Source organism: Camponotus floridanus, unplaced genomic scaffold (genome assembly GCF_003227725.1).
Source record: "Camponotus floridanus strain SB8 unplaced genomic scaffold, Cflo_v7.5 scaffold30, whole genome shotgun sequence".
Taxonomy (NCBI): Eukaryota; Metazoa; Arthropoda; class Insecta; order Hymenoptera; family Formicidae; genus Camponotus; species Camponotus floridanus.
The window spans coordinates 1262859-1282995 of record NW_020229437.1 but is presented as its reverse complement, the minus strand read 5'-3'; the positions used below and the strand labels follow the sequence as shown (position 1 = coordinate 1282995).

The 20137-nt window shown below is 32.6% G+C and overlaps 1 protein-coding gene across 3 annotated transcripts in view; it reads right to left on the bottom strand.

Annotated features, from left to right (window-relative positions):
• The window catches only part of LOC105248956 (amyloid-beta-like protein), a 41716-nt gene extending 22957 nt beyond the window's left edge, over positions 1–18759 (bottom strand). For all 3 annotated transcript variants that reach the window (XM_011254060.3, XM_020026800.2, XM_011254061.3), the window contains exon 1: positions 18437–18759. In XM_011254060.3, coding sequence (XP_011252362.1) covers positions 18437–18496 — 60 coding nt within the window. In that variant the 5' untranslated portion in view covers positions 18497–18759. The remainder of the gene's footprint in view (positions 1–18436) is intronic.
• Between the last annotated feature and the right edge of the window lie 1378 nt (positions 18760–20137).

Below are 20137 nucleotides of genomic sequence, written 5' to 3'. Positions count from 1 at the left end.
GCTTCGAGATGGAATCCATCCATATCTTAATCATTATATAAATAGAAGAAAAGATATTGTTTTGCAAATATTTATATTATCAATAATATTGCTTTAAATGTAATATTCTTTCATAGTGTTATTAACTTGAGAAATATTAAATATTAGATTTTCAAAAATATCCATATAATTTTACAAAATAAAGCAAAGAAATTCTGAAGCTTTGAGATGGAATCCATCCATATATCTTAATCATTATATAAATAGAAGGAAAGATATTGTTTTGCAAATATTTATATTATCATAGTTAAAAAAATCTATGTGTAATGTATATGTCAAAGTTTATTATAATATCTAATATCCGTTGCATTAACTGATTTGTTTTTTTTCTCATGCAAGTAAACGAGAGCTAAAAGGCCAATAAACACCCGGGCGACTCTAAATTTCCGGGCACGCGCCGAAGCATTTGACATTCAACTTTCACGCCGCTTGAACACCTAATTAACTGCTGCACTATTCAGTGGTTTATTATTTTATTAAGTGCCGCGTGCGCACCTGCCGAGCGCATTAATTAGCGGTCGCGCTCTTAATCTCTTCACTTTTCGCATGATTTAGTTTATAAGTACATTCAATTGTACTCGCTGTTATTGTACATTCATTATTTTTATATGGAGCAATTTCCGTTAGTAATTTTTAAATATGTAAATAAGAGAGCGTAATAATTTTTTGTACCTTGTAAATGATTGAATAGTTTTGGGAATCAGAAGCTCGAATTTTTATTAATTTCTGCTCAGATATATTTCTAGTCTCAAAGAAAGCTGAAATTTTTTTTAGAAAAGAAGCTATAAATATTAATATATATTATCATAAGAGCTATTAAAATAAAGTTTGTTGTCATATAATATTTGTTATCATATAAAGTTGTTATATAATATTTGTTATAATATCCTATCCTATTTTTTATATAAATAATACTATTTGTTCTAGCCTGCATGAAAAGTAATGGTAAAAGCTTCCATTTAAAAGACTTTTTTCAAGAAATAAAAAAGGAAATTTTAAATTTTATTATATTTTTCTTGTTTTCACATATTCGAATTTTTCTCAATATTTTAAATTATTTTTAAAAATATTATTATAAAAATACTTCAGAAAAAGATTTTAATTCAATCTGTGCAATTCAATGATGTACTAGATTTAGCTGTTTTGTTTTCACATATATGTTCCATTATTGTTTTTAAAATACGTTATAATATCCAAACGCAGATGGAAATTAAACACTGCTATATTAACGAGAAAATATAATTTCGTAGCGTTGGAATAAAAATGAATATTCTTCGTGGAAGGTAAATAGAATGGAATTCATCGATCTGGTCAATTTTATTTCATACGATTTTGGCATTAGGTTAAATAAACACGAGAAACAATAGCATTTGATTGAGAACCATGTGCAAATATCGAGATTAATTACAGTTATACAAAATCGAGAATATTTTAATTAAAGTTATTATTCTATCGTCATGTTACGCGGATTATTTTTTGATATCTCAGAACTCATACATATCGCGATTTAAGGAATTGAACGACTTGAAAATATAAAAATCTTACTTTAAGGTATTTACAGATTCGAAAAATTGGAGATTGGAAGATTTAAACTCCAAAAGCTTCAGAAAAATTCGAAAAGCTTCGGAAAATTCAAGAATTTGAAACTTTAAAGCTTCTAAGACTAAAATATTTCCTTTATGATTTGTGGATCTCCATATATTTCAAGACTGTAAGATCCAAAAATTCAAAGGTAATTTAATTTTTTTCTTCCCGATCAATATAATCCAAAGTTATTAAATTCCTCCGTTTAATTGATATAATTTTTGATTAATTAATTTTCTTGTATTATAAAATATTTCTTCACCCGAATAATTCCTATAATTACGCTGAGAGCGGCTTGTAATTGTATATTACGCAATTCCTCTATAATTAAATCTACCAACCATTTAAACATGTCGTTAAAATTTACGAAACTGTCAGGTTCACGCGCGAAGAGAGTTTTGCCTGCGTATTTCAATATTATCCTATTTTAAATAATCTCAGCGACAGCGAGCGCATATCATCTCGAGGAGCAACGTAGCTCCGGAATAGACTAACGATTAATTCAATTCCTGCCGAGTTGTGTGTGCCGCGCCGGGTGAAATTAATTTTCTAAAATTAAAACTCATCTCGCAGATGCCTGACAAGCTAGTGGCGATTTTCTCTGATGCGCGCGCGGTTTTAATATTCACTTACTCACCGTCCGTGACAAGGGGTCAAAGCACGGCGCAAAGCGTGGGCGTGTGTTCACGATCGTTACACACCCTACGATCATCCATAATCGTCATCTCGAGGGTTCCCAAACTTCATGGCACCTCGAGATCATCGATCGTCGCAAAGTAAACAATCTAATTCGCAATTAAATCAAATTTTAAGCAGCATTAAAATTTCTAAGATAAATAATGTACACGAATAAAGAAATCAGCTGTCAAGTCAGTTTTCATTACATTACGACATATTCCAACCTTTCGATTAATACAGCAAAGCTTTCCAATATTTGCGACATTTATCAAATCTATTTAGATTACATCTCTTATAATTTACCTTCAATCGACAATTCTCATTTTCTCGAAATATATTTGGAAAATATTTTTTTCTTTGTCATACCGTCTGCTTCGGAATAATTTGGGAATCACTGAACTATGCGGTGCGCTCACTGCGAACGATATGTACGAGGCACACCCTTGCACACAGAAAGACACAGAGGCACGTGGTACGGTAGTGGTTATCGGCACCCGCTCGACGAACGGGTGCTTCGCTCGAGCGGGCCGCGTTATTAAATCAAGCAACCCTCTTGTCGCAACCCCTCGGTCGACCGTGCGGAATTGCGAGCGAATCATCCTTCTCGGAACCTTTACCTCCGCGCGTACAACGTCCTATTTTTAATATCTCAATAATCGCCGGCAAGCCATTCCAACCTTGATTTCGCCGGCAATATTTTGCAAGGAGATTCTGTCTTTCCCAGGAAATATGTAGTACCGCGTCGTGCGAGCGCGCAGAATATGAGATCGATTTCTCGTTTCATTTTTTATTCATTACTTTGAAACACGAGACACTCAGACAGAATATTACGTTCCACTTATTGTAATACTGAGTGCCGTAGAATTGGCAGAAAATACACAATCATTATTCGATATGAAACGATATTTGTTATTTAGGCACTTCAATAATTTTCGTGCTATTGAAATATATAGGCTATCGAATTATGAAGGGCTTTTCGTGAATTCGTAAGCTTTAGCGGCAAAACTAAATAATATAACATTACTCGTTCTATTCAGAGAAAATTAATTTCGAAATATACAAATTTTAAGCTGCAATTTATTTATTAAAATTGAATATTTAAAAAATTATCGAATATTTAAAACTTGTTGATTCTTCTCGATATTTTCACTAAATGATAAAATAATAAGTGTATTCAGTCAAACAGTAATGAATGTATAAAATTGTATTTATTGGCTTGCCTGAGAATATAAAAGACCGAAACACACAAGAGAGATAATCCACTTGAATTATTCATCGTGAATTTAAACATGAAAAACTCTTTGTTCTCTATATATATAATCAAAAGAATATATTTGAATATCCTTTAAACAGCATAACCATCTATTATAATTTAAATAATTATACTTCGGGGTGTTCCTTCGCTCTCATAATTTTTTTAAATAACTAATTCCCCACCTCGGATGCCTGTAAAAACTTCATATTAATCGAAGAATCTGTGAAGACGGAAGAAAATGCGAGAGGCACTCGTAAGATGCGGGATATCGTACAAGTTATTACAACGTGAGAGTCCTGAATTACGTTGAAGAGAACTTTCAACCTGTGTTAATTCGGTATCGCACTTATGGCACATTCTCGCGAATTAACTGTCAGGCAACGCGGGTAACATTCCTCGGACATTCCGAAAGGGGAAATTTCTTCGTTAATGTATCCGCGATGTGTAACCACTTCATCGACTCACTCGCAGTGCAGGATCGCGGCGTCGATCGATAGAGTCTTATTTTTAGTCCCGACGCGTCGCGATGGAACCGTTTCGTGCTTGTCGCGATGATGCTTCCTCCGATCTGGTTTTCACGGGGACGACCGGACCGGACAGGAGGGACGAGACACGGGGACGGAATGTTGCGCGGGATTATTAAAAAACGTGTGCGGAATGCGACGGAAGCAACCACCGAGGAACGGAAGCTTCCGGCGCGCTCGTTGAACGATTGACGTAACACGAATTTCTTACACCTCGCGTCAAGACCGACCCCACACTCGTGGCTGGTCACCGCCCGCCCGTAAAATCGATAATCCTCCTCTCGTAGCAAGCTGCGGGGAGACTAATAAATTGACCCGCAGAGCGGGAACAGAGCTGGTGTCTCGTTTCTCTCTCGGCCTTTAAAATATCTTTCTCGTCCTGACAATATATAAGATTACTTATTCACGTATACATTTATAATTTTATTCGCTCGTGGATCGACAGAAAAGATATGTATAGTTGTTCGACGTATTTAGAAATTATTCAAGACAGTTATTTAAAAATAACTAATCGTCATGGCTTCGGATATAACGGAGGTTGAATACATTTTTTTTATCACATATTTTAGTCTTTTTGATGTATATTCATTTTTTATTTTTATTATATATTTATTATATTATATTATATTTTTATTATATATTATATATTTTTTAATAAATGTAGAAAGGTATAATCGCTAGTCGAATAATCAAAGGATTATTGAAAAAATTATATTCGACCAAACTAGCCAGGAATTTCCTTTATTTAATACGACGTTTCGACCATATGGTTGTGGTCCTTATCAAGTTGTGGTCCTCCAAAACTAAACGTTTAGTTTTTCGACGAAGTCTCACATGGACGCATCTGTCTCTCTCGTTTTTTGAATTTAATTATATAACGTTTTTCATTTGTGACTCGTGATGGTTTTTACAAGTGCTATGTTTGCCTCCTGATTATTATATTTCATCGTATATACTTGATAAGGACCACAACCGTATGGTCGAAACGTCGTATTAAATAAAGGAAATTTCTGGCTAGTTTGGTCGAATATAATTTTTTCAATAATCCTTTGATATATTTTTTATTTATTTAACATCATATAATGTGGATAATTTTCATGGATAAATTTTAATTAGTTTTATAGTAAAAAACATGTACGAAAAAAAAAGAATATAAAAAAAATTTATATCCTTCATAATATCGAATGATTTTTTAGAGAAATCGTCCTTGAATCGGTGTCTGAATTTTTGAAAAATTTCTTTCTTTACGATTCAAGAGAAATGTTTAAGCACGTGTCACATTTATAACGTTTGGTATATTGCTCGATGATCCGGATTGCAGATTCTCGTAGACTTTAAAGTCGAAACATGAATGTATTTTTCAGGAGCCACTGATACGGTTACCGGTGAGATTCGAGGATTTACGCGAGTCCACCGTAAATGATGCAGGCGAGCGGCAATAATCTAATAGCGATATATCTGTGTGTCGCACACAGAGCCGAATCACGTACGGACGAAATCCCCGCTCAGACATAAGCTGACGTCAAAGGGCTCTCGTCTATTTTTTAACCTTTAGAGAACGGCCTTTTCTCTCCGGTTGCTCGGCTTTTCTTGCCGCGCTTTCTTCCACCGTTACTTTCCTCCCGGATCGCAACACGAGGGGTCTCTATCGCGGACTTCGATTTTTCCGACGACGACCGAAAAGAGAAAGAGAAAGAGAAGAAAAAAAGCGGAAAAGAAGAAAAGAAACGCGCGGGCGACCCACTTCCTCGAAGAATACGCCTCGGCGAGGTCAAACACCTCGTGGTTGTACCGCGTACACTTCGAGATTTCCGCGACCGGTAATCACCGCGGTTATTAACTCTGCGGTAGTCGGTGATCTTCTAGAACGACAATAATCCTTTTCCGTCGGAGCAGTATTTAAATATAAAAGTAGGAAGGGGAAAAATTATTTATATGTTTAATTTCCTACAGCACAGATTTTCATGTCGAGATTATATCATAAAGTAGAATTGCGTCTACACTTATGTCGAGATTAAATTGCTATTGAAGAATTAAAAGGTTTACCTTATCGAGCTAAGCGTTTTGTTCGCCGAAAGAATGACAGTGATAAAATAACAGTATATTTTAGTTCAGATAAAATATAATTCAATTTATTAAAGAGATATGAAGTCATACCCTCATTTATTTTACATCATTTAATGGCAGAAGAGAAAAGTATCATTTCGATTATTTGGACATTTTTTTTAGAGATAACTAAATTTCTCTTTTTTTTTCATTTAATATTTTTTTCTTTTTTAGTTCTTTCTAAAAAAATTTCTCTAACTTTTTAAAAACACTTTAAATATAAACTGAACTTTTGTATTAAAAAAACTCTATTACATAAAAATTTACTTCAAATTATACGTAGAAAGACTTTTAAAAAACAAATATTTAAAGATTTCTGATAATGCAACCATATATATGTGAAATTCAAGAAACATACATCTTAAAATTTAAATACATATATATGAATAGTAGATCTTTAAATATAAATAGTAGTGTTAAGAAAGACATAAAAGTTATAAAACATACTTGAATCCAAAGATATATCTGAAGAAATAATATTATTCATTTATTAAAATTATATGCTAGAAAATATGAATTTCCAGAATACTTCCACGTTTTTTACTGCGATCTATGTATCTCTAAAAAACTCAATGATACTATTATTACACTGTATTACTACGTTTACACAACGCTGTTGATAGAGTTAAGTGTAGGTGTGCCGGTCATCGATGACCCTCGTGACGTGTTAACAGGCGTTGCCACGCGCGCGTTTTCCTCATGACGTAACAGACATCATAAAAGTCGACTTCGATGATCTATCTCAAAGAATACAGATACAGCAAAAGGATGCCAGCTAGACGAAGATCATGACACGAATTTACAATATGATGCAACTGCTGTAATTTATCACCGCAAACCACACCTACTGCGCACTTTTGCATTGCATTGACATACATGCGTTTCGCGAGCGAGTTTTATATATTAGTTTAATTTCACATCAATCTTTTAACTGCATTACATATTAACATTTTTAGATAGAGATGCCGATATAGTTTTGAAAAATATGATGATGCAGTATGATACAATTAAAAGAATTTTCTTTCATCACGAGCAAATTACAATTTACAATTATAATTTTCCTTATAACTTTGCATATTTTTAATTACTTGCAGCAGAAATATTGTTAATTACTTGATACGCATGCAATTTTCTATTAGGAAAATGACTTTCACATATATCTACATGCAATGTCGACTGTACATACACGTGCTGTTTGTCTCGATAAACTATGGAAACAGTCGCTTATAATTTTATCTATCATAGTATGTTGTGCTCTAGTTATTTATCGATCATAACAAGTTTAATATTCGTATATTTCATGCTTTATCAGAGAAATTGTAATTATTGATTGGTAATTATTGTAATTGGTAATTATGATTGTAAATAAATAAAAAATAGGATTGTTTACTGAAGAATCGCAATTGTATTCATCTTCTCTGTCTAAAAATTATATATTCCATTATTAAGTAATTAGCATAATGATGTTTGTAAATATTATAATATTGCAATTAGAAAAGAGTATTAATTAATATCAGGGGAGACTATTAATGCTAGATTATAATAATTGTAATAATTAAAACTTTAACCCAACATATATAATTCAAGGTTCAAATAACATCAAGATAAAGAGAAGCCATTCTTACTCGAGATGGTATCTTCTTCTCTAAGACATAATTTACCACGTTAGTCTCGCAATGAATTATAAAGACGTAGTATGCGATAATTACAGTAAGATTGCTTCGTTGCACAATAATGCAACGAGGGAAAGGAGACAATCGTATGTCATCCTTGCTCTTTCGCAACTTTGAACCCGCAACATGCCAATTGCAACTGTCGAAAGGAAGGAAGTGCGCGATTTTCTTTGTCGTTCGACCTTTGACGAGAAAAACAAAAGGAAAAAAATATCGACAATTTGCGATATATGCAGAGTCCTGTGCGTAAAAAAAAATACACGAAACGTCTTATATATAAGTTTAGGTAAATTTCAATAAAAAAAGTACATATTTTTATTATGTAATCGGTTATTTGATAAAACTATAAAACACTACGATGCGACGAAAAGAATGGTGCTATTTTTCATAGCGCCAGCGGTGGTAGGATTAACGTGCGCGATTTTCGCCCAGTGAGCAACACGAATAGCTCTCATTAACATGATTCTTCCGTAAACAATAGCCGCAACACCGTGAAAAGCTGCGATTATGCGATGTTTTATATAAGATATTATCTAAGTGGATTTGCTTAATGCATTTACGACAAATCTGACCGAGAAAGCCTTACAGAGCTTCCGAGGCATGCAATATTCTGATGCACATGTAACAAATATCGAAAGGAGACAAATATTGTAAAAAAGAGGAACGGGAAAATATAACATACATAAAAACAGGAAATGAGAGAAAATATAATTCCTCCCAAAAATTAAAGAAAAAATAAAGCTACAAACAGTGATGAAAAGGGGGAAAAAATGAAAATAGTAAAAAGATTATATAAAACAAAAACGGAAATAGAAATACCAACAGTAAAAATTATATAAAATGGCGTAAAGAAATTAGACAGAAAAGTATAGACGAGCAGAAAGGAGGTGAAAGTAATTACTTACAACATAACATAGTATTTAATTTCATGAATAAATTATAGTTCTCTTCGTGTAGTTTAAGGAAATTAGCATATAACAGCACTTGTTACTCTCGAGTATAATCAGGTTGAAAGGAGCAAGACGTGATACGTAAATTATTCAATAGGCACTAAACCAATTAATACAATTAAATTCAATTCGATACTGAGAATATCGTTAAGTACTATAGTGTGACCTATATTTTACATTATTTTTCAATTTCGTTTAACAATCTTAATTTTGCGACTAGATTTCAAGTCACTATATTTATCAAAATTATCAAAAAGGGATTCGAATATCTGGTACGATTTAATATAAAATCGAATAAAAAATAAAAAAGGTATCACGAAAAATCGTCCACAGACACGATATCAATTCTTAAAGATTCGATAGAAAATTAAATCTCATCACGTATAATTGGGTCAATCTGAAAGAACTGAAACTGATAGTTCGATATAAAAACGTCGAATTAACTTTTTCAATATGATCTTATAAAAAAACAGCTATCGATAAATTAATAAATAATTATTTAAAAAAAAAACAATATAAAATAAAATATAAGGAAGACAATCAATAAAAATAAAACGATTTTCTTAAATCTTTGTCTGCTTCGTGAGCTTTCCCTAGAATAGCCGAGACTCTCTTCGCAACGAATAAAGAGGGACCAAATTGGCTTTTACGCGTCTCAGGCTCTAATCAATCCGAGAGTCCATCTCTCGGTGGGGCAATATCGATTCGATTCTTTTAAATAAACGATACGCCATCATTCCTACTTAAAGAACTGGCTCATCGGCCGTTCCAACGATTTATTAAAGCAGCTTCGTTAATAGTCTTAAAGAATTAACCGGCGACAGCTAACCAGGTTGCACTCGCAGTCTGCGAATGCTGCTTAAGCCGACAGGACTACGGACGGGAGACGTTAAGGGGGTTAAGCAAACTTTGTCGGGCAGATAACGGTGATGCACGCTCGTCGACGTGCATTACGGCATGCGCGGATGCACTTTGAAATCCACTTAAAAGCGCGCGCCGAAATCAGGCGAAAGTATCTCGGCATCCGTTTAGGGATTCGACAAAGTTGCGCGACGAAGATCGCGGAATCGGCTGCGACCCAGTCATATTTATCATTGCCGACTGATGTCATGACTCTATGCATCATCCTTTCACCATGCCTTTGGATGCACCGCTGCATCTTTCGCATTTAAGAATTGCATTTCCGCGACTTCGCTAACGCCTTCTTGCCTTCTTGCATTCTGGACATTTTTGTCACGATCGATAAAGTCACAAAAGTTCGCGAAATGTATTTTATTCCTGCATTCTTTATTGTGCGATGGTATTTTTATTCTCAATTCAAATAAAGTTAAAAAACTTGAGGAAAATAGATGAAATATGTATTTATTCAAGATCAATATTATAAAAATGCCTGTATTAATAATCTTTCAGAATTTCATGTATTAAAGTTTAAATAATATTAAATCAAAAAATTTAAATAAAATCATATTAAATATTTTTTAATATATATTTTTATATAATATAATATATAGAATATATTAAAAGAATATGCATACACGAATACTTGTTAAAGAAATCCATTCTGAAAATTTTCTCACACGATGTGAACTCCAATATCTCTCATTTTCTCGATGCATGACATAAAGAAGCGCGCCCATAAATTTTCTATGTGCATAAACTCGGAAAATTACCGTTCATACGCAATATGTTTCTTGTTAGCAAGAATCTAGCATATGTCTACGCGTCAGATATACTAAGAAAATCTCGATCTTAAAAGAGGAAACCTTTCCTCGATGATCGTAATGTCAATTTCGCATTCAATCTCCTTTCGATTTTTAGATGATTTTACAAAAGAGAAAATATCTCGTTTAACAAAATGACGGAAATGCGTCGCTTCACCTGGCAATAAATGATTCTCTCCAACCACGAAATATATATTTTTTTTTCCATAATCTGATTCGCGCGCGATTAATCACAATTGCACGCGCAGCGGATTCGATCAAAGAGAAAACGTCGACGTTATTAAAGTGCTATTTCAGTCGGTTTCAGGAATTCGTTGCGGCATGCTTAATACGGATTTGTCGTTTCCCTTTGGCGATGCACGTTTGTAGCAGGAATTATGTCGCTACATACCTACGTATGGATGCGCGAAGATCCGTGAACGTTTGCTTCGCAGATTACGTTCGGCGATTGCGAGTAGTTTCGCGCTTTCTCGCGCGAATAATGTGGGACAACAGGAGTGACGCTTTGAAATTTAAATCGCCGATGGCGAATGATAAAACTGCATATATCTCGCCCGGTATATCCTGCAGAAATAGTCGACGCGACAAAAAGATCAACTACGCGACAAACACGTATTTATTAATCAATTCCAATGCACGCGCCGCGGGCTATTAATTCTTGAAACATTTTAACGAGACATTGTCTCTATAGTATTTTTTCAAAGAATACAATCTCAATATTTATAAAATCTTGCTTTCCGATAAATTATGGTACCTTCGGTAAATTGTACTTTACGTTTTATCAAAGTTTAAAAATGTAAAGAAATTTTAAAAATGGTAATTGTACTTAAATATCAATTAGTATTTATTAATATAACATTTATTGTTTTTTAATTGAGCTTTCTCTGTCTGTTTCTAATTTAATCGCATATCATAATTTATAAAAAATACTTTGTTTTATAAATTTAATATATTTCACAGCTCTACAGCATATTTTTCCACAATATTCGTTTAATTTTACGTAAAGTGTATTATTTAATTTTTAATCCTGAGGTACGCTATGACGATAATTTAGACTAATATGAATATCAAATTTCGATTTTGGGAAAAGATTACTTCAAAGGTGAATAATTACAGCTTTCACCCTACATTTATTAATTAATCGATCGTGCAATGGACAGGCAGAATAGATAAATAAGATAAATAGCTTCACTCTCTCTTTTTCGCGCTATTTCGAGAGACTACGTTACGTTAGTTCATATAAGTTAGTTATTATTAGATTTGCGTCCAATTAGCGAGAAAATCTCCCATTGTACAAATCACATAATGCCGCGATGCATTACGAATAATTAATAAATCGAGAGCACAATCACTACGACGATGAATAAATTACGGCGCAATCAGCGCCGATTCCCTCCGATTCGCTCTATCCATTCTTTAGCTACTTCCGCAACTGCAGACTTGTCGATATTTTATATTGGATATAGTGTAAAAAATCAATAGTAAAAGAACACCTCGCAAAATTAACGCTTTTCTCGTCGACGATAATTTTCAGGCTCGGAATAAAATCGCATGTCGAGATAAATTATGCGCCGTAGAATACCGAATCGAAATAAATTACATGTATGTATGTAAAATGAATCACGCGAAAACAGCCAGGTGTACATATCTCTTTCCTTCGACTGAATAAAAAAATTAGACGGAAAGAATTAAGTGGCTTGATAAAATTTAATTTTATAACTCTTCTTATAATTATTTACACAATTACAAAAATCTGCATTTTCTTTCAAAATGTTGCAATTTTCTTTAATCCTTCATGTATTTCATTTTATTTATAAGACAATTTTAATCAATATTAAAAAAAACCAATATTAGAAAAAAAAATTTTAAATAGAAGAAAATATGTTATATTTAATGAGTTCAATATAATATATAATATATTCGAGAATCGGAATATAATATATTCAATAAGTTTCAAGAAATCTGCATAAATAATTAAAAGCGAACAAAAATTAATAGTGCATTCTCAATACATATTTCATGTATGTACATAATAAAAATAATTTTTTTACATCGTATAAGAAATTAAGAGGGAAATATTAAAAATGAAAACAAACTTGACAATTTTGCTCTAAAATTGAAATGATTCGAAGCGAAAAAGCGTTCAATTTATAATTGAGTTTACACGTGTTATATTGAATGCATTTCATCTGTCACATGACATACCAGTATAGTATCGCAGACGGATTAAACGCATATTTTTCCTGTATACAAATTTCATCATCCGTACATTTACATCTCACATCTCGTTTTTTCGTTTTTGTCGATAGAAAGTAAACGTTTTAGTCACATTTACGAACACGTGAATTTTTTCCGCCGTCAGTTCTCATTGTTTTTTTTCCTATCCATTATATAGTGTGCAGCTGAAAAGCTGTCAAAAGCGGTTGCGAGGTAGATTTTAAAAAGCGCATGCTTGCGGATATTTTCGGCAAATTTTATCCTTTCGGATTTTCTTTTAATTTCATGCGTTAGTAATCATTTATATGTTAATTCTACTTGACATAAAAAAGATGGAAATATTCGCGGGAAAACATTTTTCTTCGAAAAAAGAGGTCACTAAAAATTTAAAGCCATTTCTACTATTCTCAAAACATTTATGTGCACTGTACAGTAAAAATAAGTAAAAAAAAGTTTTGTATTTTCTCTAAATAAATAAAATATTATTTAGAAAACGAATTTTTTAAATTTATTTTTTATTTATTTAGATTTTTATTTATTTAGTATTTAAACATTTAACGTGGAAGCTACACAAATGTTAATTGTACTTTTAATTATTTAGCTTTTTAAATACTAATGTATTCATTTTATCATTTTAAATCAAGCCATATGGCTTGGATCGATAAAACAACGATTTTAAATAAAATCTTTCCTTTGAAAGAATTAAATCCAACCATCATTATCGTTGAATCCCAGAAAATGACGCGTAATTTTATTTTAACCGTGTGTGTGATAAAAAATAGTTTCTATCGCGTTTAATTACCCATCTGGACGAAAGACAGTTTCGCCAACGTAATTACAGTATAAACGTGGACACACTATGACTTACTTTCGTTTACTCTCGCTGCAAAATGCAGAGAAACTACCATAAAATTATTATCGAGTATTGTCATTTTCATAAGACAGATCTCCCTATGAAATAAATTGTTTATACTTTAAATTCTGATATTAATATTTAATATTAATTTGTTATATTTCAATATATTGTAAAATATATTGTAAATCGAATCAATTTTATATTCATAAAGGAATTTCACAATATTATACAGGATCTCATATTCAATGATTTTGAGAATAATCCGAGGTATTTTCTCCTAGTTGATCCAAATTAAGGGAGAAACGAGATTTCTGACACAGCGTACTTTGTAGCGTAGAATTACACATGCAATTAAACGCTAAATGTTGTGAGAATGGATTTAGAATAAGAGAAAATGAAGTCAAGTGTAATATTACATTGAATTTTGACAGAATTATATGAATTACTGTTGTAATGATATATGAAAAACAAATGTTTGCATGCGTCCTGTTATATTAATACGAAGCAAATTGGATATTACGTTAATTTGTACAAAATACATACGGAAAGAATTTGATTAGTTTGAAAAAGTAGATTACGTTACACGAACCAAATGAAATATGAGATTAAATTAGAAATAGATAATGTCACACATGAAATAAATACAATGTGTAATTAAATTATGCCATAATAAATTTATTTCAACCGGCAAAAGAAAAAATTAGCTACAGGATCGGTTTAATGATTTGTTAATATCTCTGTATTGTGTTTTGTGTAATATGAATTAAAAAATTTATAACGCAGTCATCAATATTCTTGTTTCGCCCATCGAGAATAATTTAAATTAATATATATGCGTTAATACGTATTACATTTGCGTGCATAATGCACGATTAATTCTTTTGTTAAAATAGAATAATTAAAAAATTGTAATAGTGACTTTATCTCAAAATATCTTAATTAAAAATATATTTTTAAAATAATTAATGCTATGAAATGATAAAAAGATTATTTAGACCGTGAGATTGATGAAAAACACATAAAGAAATTAATATTAATATTATAATCTCCATTTTATAAAATCGCTTTCTTTGTAACATAAATTAAATTTTCTTTTCATGTAGGTTACTCCGAAATTACTAGAAGACGACACTAAAATGCTAATTATATGTGACATGTGAGGTTCATCCGGAATGCACTTCCTTGAAAAACCCTCTTTACATAGTATGAGATAAGTTATTTAGATATACGTATGGGAACAGAATACACCATAATTCTGAACTGTGCTATTAACTTAACATTACAGGGAATTATTTATCATTACATACGCGTAAGAAATATGTCTAGCTTAAAATTTATCCTTTTTAAAATTTATCTTAATTATTACTCGATTAAAAAAAAATTTATTACTCAAATATATCATACTCCAATGATATTGAGACATTTTTATCTGATAAAATATAAAATAACTTTCATTTTACGAATTAAATTGATAATTTAGAACAGAGAAACTGAGAAGAATTTCTTACAAGTTAAAAAAAATAGTGATTGTGTATCCTTCGAGGGAAAAACTGTACGCCACAAAATTGAAAAATATCCAATAAATGTTTTTGGATGTGCAAACGCGCTTTTTCTTATAGATATTTCTTTTAGACTAAAAAACATATGATACACATATGCGTCAATACAAGTTGCATGCGTGACTGCGTGCGTGAAACGGGTGTGACACCTCAAGACACAAGGTATATTAATGCAATGACGATCTTGATTGATTTAAATGACGCTTTTAAATAGCTAGAGTAGATATAAACGCAAATTTTTTTGGGGATACCGGAAAAAATTGATGGCCGTTAAACACACCTGATGTAATAAAGCCGAGAAAATGCATTTTCGTAATTAAACAAAAAAAATTATCGATATCGATTACAGCTATATGAACGGAATATTATTAGAGAGTCTCGTATAATAGAATCCTAAATTTTCATAATGTCATTAATGTCATTGAAACACCCACAATATTCAATAATATAGCGTGACAAACACTAAATTTCTGTATTAATATCGGCTTACGAATCAATTTCTACTGATAATTGTTTATGTATAACAAAGCCTAAATTTTCGCAGATTTTAGTTAATATTATTTATATCATTATCGAACGCTTCATATTAAATTATAAGCTAATATTATTGAAATCTCTACGTTGAATTCTATATGATGTGATAAACTTCAAATTTTCGTGGGCAGAGATTAATATCAGTTTTGAAATGCCTCCGTTAATTTATAATATAACAAATATTAAATTCTCTAATGAGAGGTAATATTACTAAAATAATATTAAAAGTACAAAATTATACGCGTGTCAATAAATCTAAATTTTTGTAAAGTTAATTAATGTTATTAATATCCTACTCTATCAAAAATACTGTGTATTAAATTACATATGTTTCCTTAAATTGAATCAGGGAAAATGTCACTGATTAAAACAGTGATACAGGATTTTATTGAAAATCAGTGAATATTTATTGATTTTTAACGAAAATACTTTGCGTCTCTATTTTAGATTTATTAATTATAATAATATTTTGCTGAAAAATCAGATGATCATATATATTTACAAGACCTAATGTTTAAAGCCTTTTCTATATGTTTATCCTAGATTGCTAATTTTTTTAGAGAAAATCTATATATATTTGTAATAAAACACGTATAATTAATATTCAAATTTAAAATTATATATATATATATATATATATATATTACTCTTGAAATATGACAAAATCACAAAAAATAAAGAATCTTAATCAAATTAAAAATATTTCAACAAAATATATTGCTATAAAAAATCATCTCATATATTATATATAGTATAATATATAAGATATATTTTAGTATCATTAACTGAAATAATTATTACTTTAATGAGATATTACTGCGGTATTATACCTACAATTAAAATTATCAGTAATAATTCACTGCTTTTCAGTGATAATATAATGTTTCATTAAGAAAAAAGTATTTAAGATAAATATACATTCTTATCAATTAAAAAATTCCCACATTTTTTTAAGGCCCGGCTCTATTATACAAGGGACAATTAACGCATATTCACTAATGTAGTCGATAACCGTACCAGGGCTGATCATTTTCGAAATACAAACGATCGATTAATGCGATAGCGATATATAGTATCGTGACATGTAAATTGTTTACACTGTTATTTTGTCGTTTATGTTTTGATGTTTTATTATAGAAGTGGTTGCTTTCAAAACTGCATTATTGTTACATAATGCATTGTTAATTATTAACGTGAGTAATGGAACGATATTAATAGAGATGCATTGTTACGCTAGATGATCATAATAAAATTACAGAGAGAAAAAAAGAATTAAAACGCTCTATAAATAATATAAAAGAGTCAAATTTTTCCGAGGAAAAAAATCAGTGAATGCAAAAATGTACAAGTACGGTGAAAGTAACAGTGTTACATGTAATATGCGGCTGCGATAAAATGGGGAAACTAATTTAGATTATTTAGCCTAGAAATGTTCTTATCTAGAATACCTTTTGATTATACTTGCAGAACATTTTAATTCTCAATTACACAGCGTGTCGCACTTATACAACGAGCGAAATGTATAAAAAACCCGCGTTTTTTTAACGAGATCTGACATTTACGCGATGTCTTTCTCGTAAAACACATGCTATTTCTACAAAAGAAACGCATACTGACATTTTTTTTGCGATAGAAACTCATGGCATTTCTCCCATCCTCGAATAAATCGCTCCTAAGTAAAAAATATAGCCGTGCTACGGAGAATCAAATCGATCGGTATCGGGGATTACCTCGAATCGCCTCTTTACTACCCACGGTTTCTCACTCGTATTAAATACCTACACACGCGAAATATATCGCGGGCGTGTTAAATATTCCAGCGGAATGATACATATATGCATCGAACATCGCGTCTGTCATTTGCGTCATCGAGTGCCGGTCTCGAAAAATTACGCGACTTGCGATGGTATTTGAAGTGATTTTCAATGATGATGATAGAAAATAAATGAATAATTGGAAAATAAATCGCTCGATCAGACTGTCGATACACATGCTTTCAAATATACGTCATGCTTTTAACGCTATTTACCTTAGTTGCTATAAATAATTACGATCGATCATTTCCAACAGTAAATATATTCGTATTTTAACGTTGTTAAAAAACACTCGCGATTCATAATATCGATAAATACCAATTGCCTCATACATGTAACGCTAAAATTAGACTAAATATTTGCGAATGAGGATATTTATATTTATACTATAATATTTGCGAAAATAAAGATATTGTTATAAGACGATAATTTAACGTTAGGTCTGTTTTAGCCAGATATAAATGATAGATGTATGAGCGGAGAAAGTGTGCCATATCGTAACATTTAACAGCACAAATCGGCGTCTCGCGAGACAGGGTTTCCGATTTAAAAAGCAGGCTCGTGTCGCGGCGCGATACCAATCGCTGCATGCGGCGTCACGGTCATTGATCGGACGTCGTTTGACAGCCGCCATGGCCGGAATCGCGTAGCGGGGCATATCGGCACGTAATTTCGAAGAAAGAAAGGAAGGAAAAAGAGCGAAAAGTTGACGGCACACACTACATCGATCGCGCGACGCAGGGCGCCTCGCTGCGCCTGACATTTGCCTGGCTCGAGGGTGAAAGCGGCGCGCGCTCGCACACTTGTCCGCTCAAAACGGAGAACAAGTGGCGAGAGAGAGAGAGAAAGAGAGAGAGAGAGAGAGCGAGAGAGAACGAGAAAGCGGGAGAGCGAGGAGGAAGAACAATGGGACTCTTAATTCTTACCTGCACCCGGCAGACCGACAGGACGCCGAGCAGTGCGGCTAGCGCCAGCATCCCTTTCATCTCTTCTTCCTCTTCCCGGCCCGCCTACAGTCCCACGTCCTCGTTGAGAATGCCCCAAGATACTCGGCGAATTCTCCGCAAAATCCGGCGGAGGATCCCTCTTCCTGTCACCTTTCTTCCCTGCGAGGAGGACGACTTGCCGTCAACGATATCGAGAGAAACGGGACGGGACGGACGATACGGTTTTATGCGACGCACGATATTCACTCGTCGTAGATCACGGAGAGCGCAGCGAACTACTACTGTCCGCCGCTGTGGCTGGGTGGGTCGCTCGCTCGCCGCGAAAGCAAGATGGCGGTGCGCGTCGGCGGCGGCGGCGGTTAACCCGGCCGGCCAATCGCGTCGCGCCATCCGCTCGGCGGCGTGTGCACATGCGCGCCGCGGCCAGTCGATAACGTGGCGGGAACGCCGCGGGTTCAAACGACCCGTGTCGCGCGCGCCGTCCGGAATCGCGCAATTTTCCCGATTGGATTAACTGATTAACACCCGCTGACTGCCGGATTCCGATTGACTCTGTTAAAATGTAATTTGATATGTTCGACGTTACGATAAATAAATGTGTTTCCTGGATGTATACTTGATTTCGATTGTTCGATATAAGTTATGAGATACCTTATTTAATTCGTTACTGAATGATAGACAGATTCTTTAAAAACGAATTCATAAAATGTAATTATGAAATAAAAAGAAATTTTATAGCAGATATTAATTTAATTATTGAGAAAAATATTTGCGATAAGATATGATATCGATGTATCGTTTTTGAATAATCGGATGACGCTTAATTATATCAACTTGCTATCATTGTTATTGTTTTTCAATAAAACTAATAAATGTCTGAATATTTCTAATTGAAAAATTCAATTGCGTGGAAAGATATTCCCGAGAGAATACATGAAGTATATTAATTATACAACTCTACTCTTCGATTTCTTTCTTCTTTATTTTAATGGAATTATTTTTTCAGATTATATCCTCTCCCTTTCTTTTATGTATATAATTTCATATTTTTTCACTATAATAAGAAAAATATTGAAAATTGATATTGGAAATTGACGATGAATTCGTTCATGTGCATATACAGAATTAATTGTAAATTCTAATTTCCAACAAATTTCCAATTCGCACGTCGATATCTATGATTTATTGGAACTTTGACGTTCATTACGTGACATAGTACGTTCTGTTTATCGTTGCAATAAATCGCATTCGATGTTCAAGTAGCGCAATGATGCGTGCATTTAATGAATTTATTTGTGGTTCTAAATTACAGAGGTGAGAGAGAGACTGCAATTGTTATTATTAGAACTGCGAAAATCTCTGAAATCGTCAGTCTGCAGACAAGTAAAATATCCCAAATAAAATTATTACAACTTTGTTTCCTGCGTAATTAAAGCGTTTCCCGGAATAATGTTGTTATCTGTGCTATATGTCATTCTTTGCCAAACTCTAAAGAAATTAATAGAACCATTTATTTCACGGAATATTTAATTGGTTACCTAATATTTAAGTGATTAAATTGTATCCGGTAACATTAAAACGAATTATTTATACATCTCTCATTTATAAACAATTTAGATGTCCGCTTCGAACTATAAAACTGATCTCTATAAATAAAAAACTCCTTCTCAATTGACTGCA